The 2,411-nt window shown below is 41.8% G+C and overlaps 1 protein-coding gene across 1 annotated transcript; it reads left to right on the forward strand.

Annotated features, from left to right (window-relative positions):
- Positions 1 to 242: 242 nt before the first annotated feature.
- Positions 243 to 2,076, forward strand: DEFB127 (defensin beta 127). Its single transcript, XM_043602662.1, has 2 exons — positions 243 to 291; positions 1,818 to 2,076. Exons 1-2 carry the CDS (start codon positions 243 to 245, stop codon positions 2,069 to 2,071), a joined length of 303 nt encoding a protein of 100 aa, XP_043458597.1. The 3' UTR covers positions 2,072 to 2,076.
- The last annotated feature ends 335 nt before the right edge of the window (positions 2,077 to 2,411 follow it).

Raw genomic sequence — 2,411 nt, forward strand, 5'->3', positions numbered from 1 at the left:
AGATGGGGTATAGAACATGCCGTGTCTCTGAATTCCACGTGGGGGAAAAGTGGGTAACCTCAAATTTCCTGTGCCCGCCCACATGGTATGAAGTCCACAGTTCAGAAGTTTGGGAACACACTTCGTATATGCCATCCATTCTAGTCTGGTGCATAAGAATCCAAGTCTCTGAGGAAGGTGACATGGTGTGCAACCCACTGGACAAAGAGCTTTGGCTGCCACCTCCTGTGGGAAGCCTGGCCATGAAGCTCCTCCTGATCATTGCAATTCTGCTGTTCCAGAAGTCCTCAGGTAATCCAGAGCTTTCCAGGGACTCACCCAAATCAACAATGGGATGGAGTATTTCTAAGAACCAAGGGAATTTCATAAGTCATGGCAGGAGAAGATAGGCCCCCTTGGGAACTCACCAGAAATTCCTCACCAGAAATTCCCTCTTCCTGATGCCTTCTACCATGGTACTGTTCTTTAAAAAAAAAAAAAAAAGTATTGACAGAGCTGAAAAGAGGCCATAATTTCCTCTGGGAAGGTGTCATTATAGAAAGGAGTGAGACCATATCTAGGAATGCCCCTATTTATTAGGATACAGTTTTTACTCTGCCATCTAGCCATATTTTCTTCCACTCCAATATATATTTTAGTCTACATTGTGTGGATAGTGGAAGAAGCACAAACTTTGGAGTCAGGTGTGAGAAATATGCCTTCAATATCTACTGGCTGGTCAACTTTGGATAAATGGTAAAGGCTCTCTGAGCTTCAGTTCCCTCATTGTGGAGATAATGACACCTGGATCATAGGGGCTTTATTAAATAACATTTGTAAAACATCCAGCATAAGGCTTGGCCCATACTAAGAATGTAAAAATTCATTTTCTTTCCTCTTTCAAAAGCAGATCTCTTATATTTGGCTCTTACTATAGGATTAGAAGTGGTCCGTCCCCAGCCCCTCAAACTCCTAAGAATCAAAGGAATTCTGGAATCTGGGGTTGGAGGCAGCATCTTTGTTTTCAGTCTTCATCTTCTGGGGTCCATCTCAGGGGATTATATAAGTCCAGAAGCCAAAATCTGAACATCTTAACTCTGTAGATCACTAAAAGTATTTAGGTTCACTAAAGAAAAGGCTATATATCAAGGTGAGCAAAGTCTGGGACTGAACATTGGAGAAACTCTCGCTCTAGAGGTGGAAGAGGAATGAGGACTCAGAGAGGAGTAAAACAAGTTCAAGATTATTATGATGACACAGAAGTCAAAGGAAGACCTGCACTGGCAAAAATGTGCAATGCTGAGAATCGGGGAGGAGTATTACTGAGGGAAAAAAAACACCTGACTGAACAACAAGACAGTCTTTCTTGATCATGGTAGGGAGTATGAACCCAAGAACACAGTCTGACTCAGACAGAAATACAGAGTAACAAATACTATTCTCTGGGCATTACAGGTGGGGCAGTTGTAGAGAAGTGGTGCCCTGCGGCACCCAAACAGTGGCAGATGTGCTGAGGTTCCCAGATGGAGTAATAGTTCCATACCCTGCAATCAAAGCTTCCGTTCCTTTATTTTCCCAACAAGAGCTGATGCTTTGGGGGGAGTCCACTGGATGTTGGATGGAAGCCCAAAACCCAGGAGGAAATAAATATGAGCGATCAGTTAGACATAAACACTGAGGTTTACCTTCTTGGAGCATCCTCCATAGGATATTATGAATATATGCCTGCAGGTTTTCCATACACCTAATCCCTACAAACATCCTCTGTCTTCCCCATGACCAAAGTTGCCTTTTAGTCTCAAACACTGATCTTGGCCTATTGTTCTTTATATGCACAGTAACTGAACAACTTAAGAGATGCTGGGGTGAATATATACGAGGATATTGCAGGAAAATATGCAAAATAAGTGAAATACGTGAAGTACTATGTGAGAATGGGAGATACTGTTGCCTCAATATCGTGGAATTGGAAGCACGTAAAAAAATTACAAAGCCACCTCGTCCAAAGCCAAGGACATATGCAGTGACTTTCCCTCAAGATTATGATATAAACATAGAAAATTATTCAAGACCCAAGGCAAACTCTACATGAATCAAGTACAATTTTCTGTTCCTTTACTTCTCAACCTATTCTAATAAAGTCAGCTGAAGAGGTCCACATCTTCTTCCTTCTGATTCCTTGACACCCCCCCCCCGAATGACCTTACAGTAGATTCTAATAAAGCTCATTGCCAGTTTTCTGACTTGTTTGTTCTTTAATCAGAGATCGAACACTCAATACACCAAATGATGAACTGATAAGGACAACTCAGAACCTCTCCCTTAGAAAGGGGATATAACCAGCACATAAAAAAACTATAGCAAGAAACTCAAGGAAGTTGTCATGGAATTCAAGAGAGGGAAAGGTGAAGCCAAGTAAGTATTCAGGGAAA

The sequence above is a fragment of the Prionailurus bengalensis genome, chromosome A3 (assembly GCF_016509475.1).
Source record: "Prionailurus bengalensis isolate Pbe53 chromosome A3, Fcat_Pben_1.1_paternal_pri, whole genome shotgun sequence".
In the NCBI taxonomy this organism is placed as follows: Eukaryota; Metazoa; Chordata; class Mammalia; order Carnivora; family Felidae; genus Prionailurus; species Prionailurus bengalensis.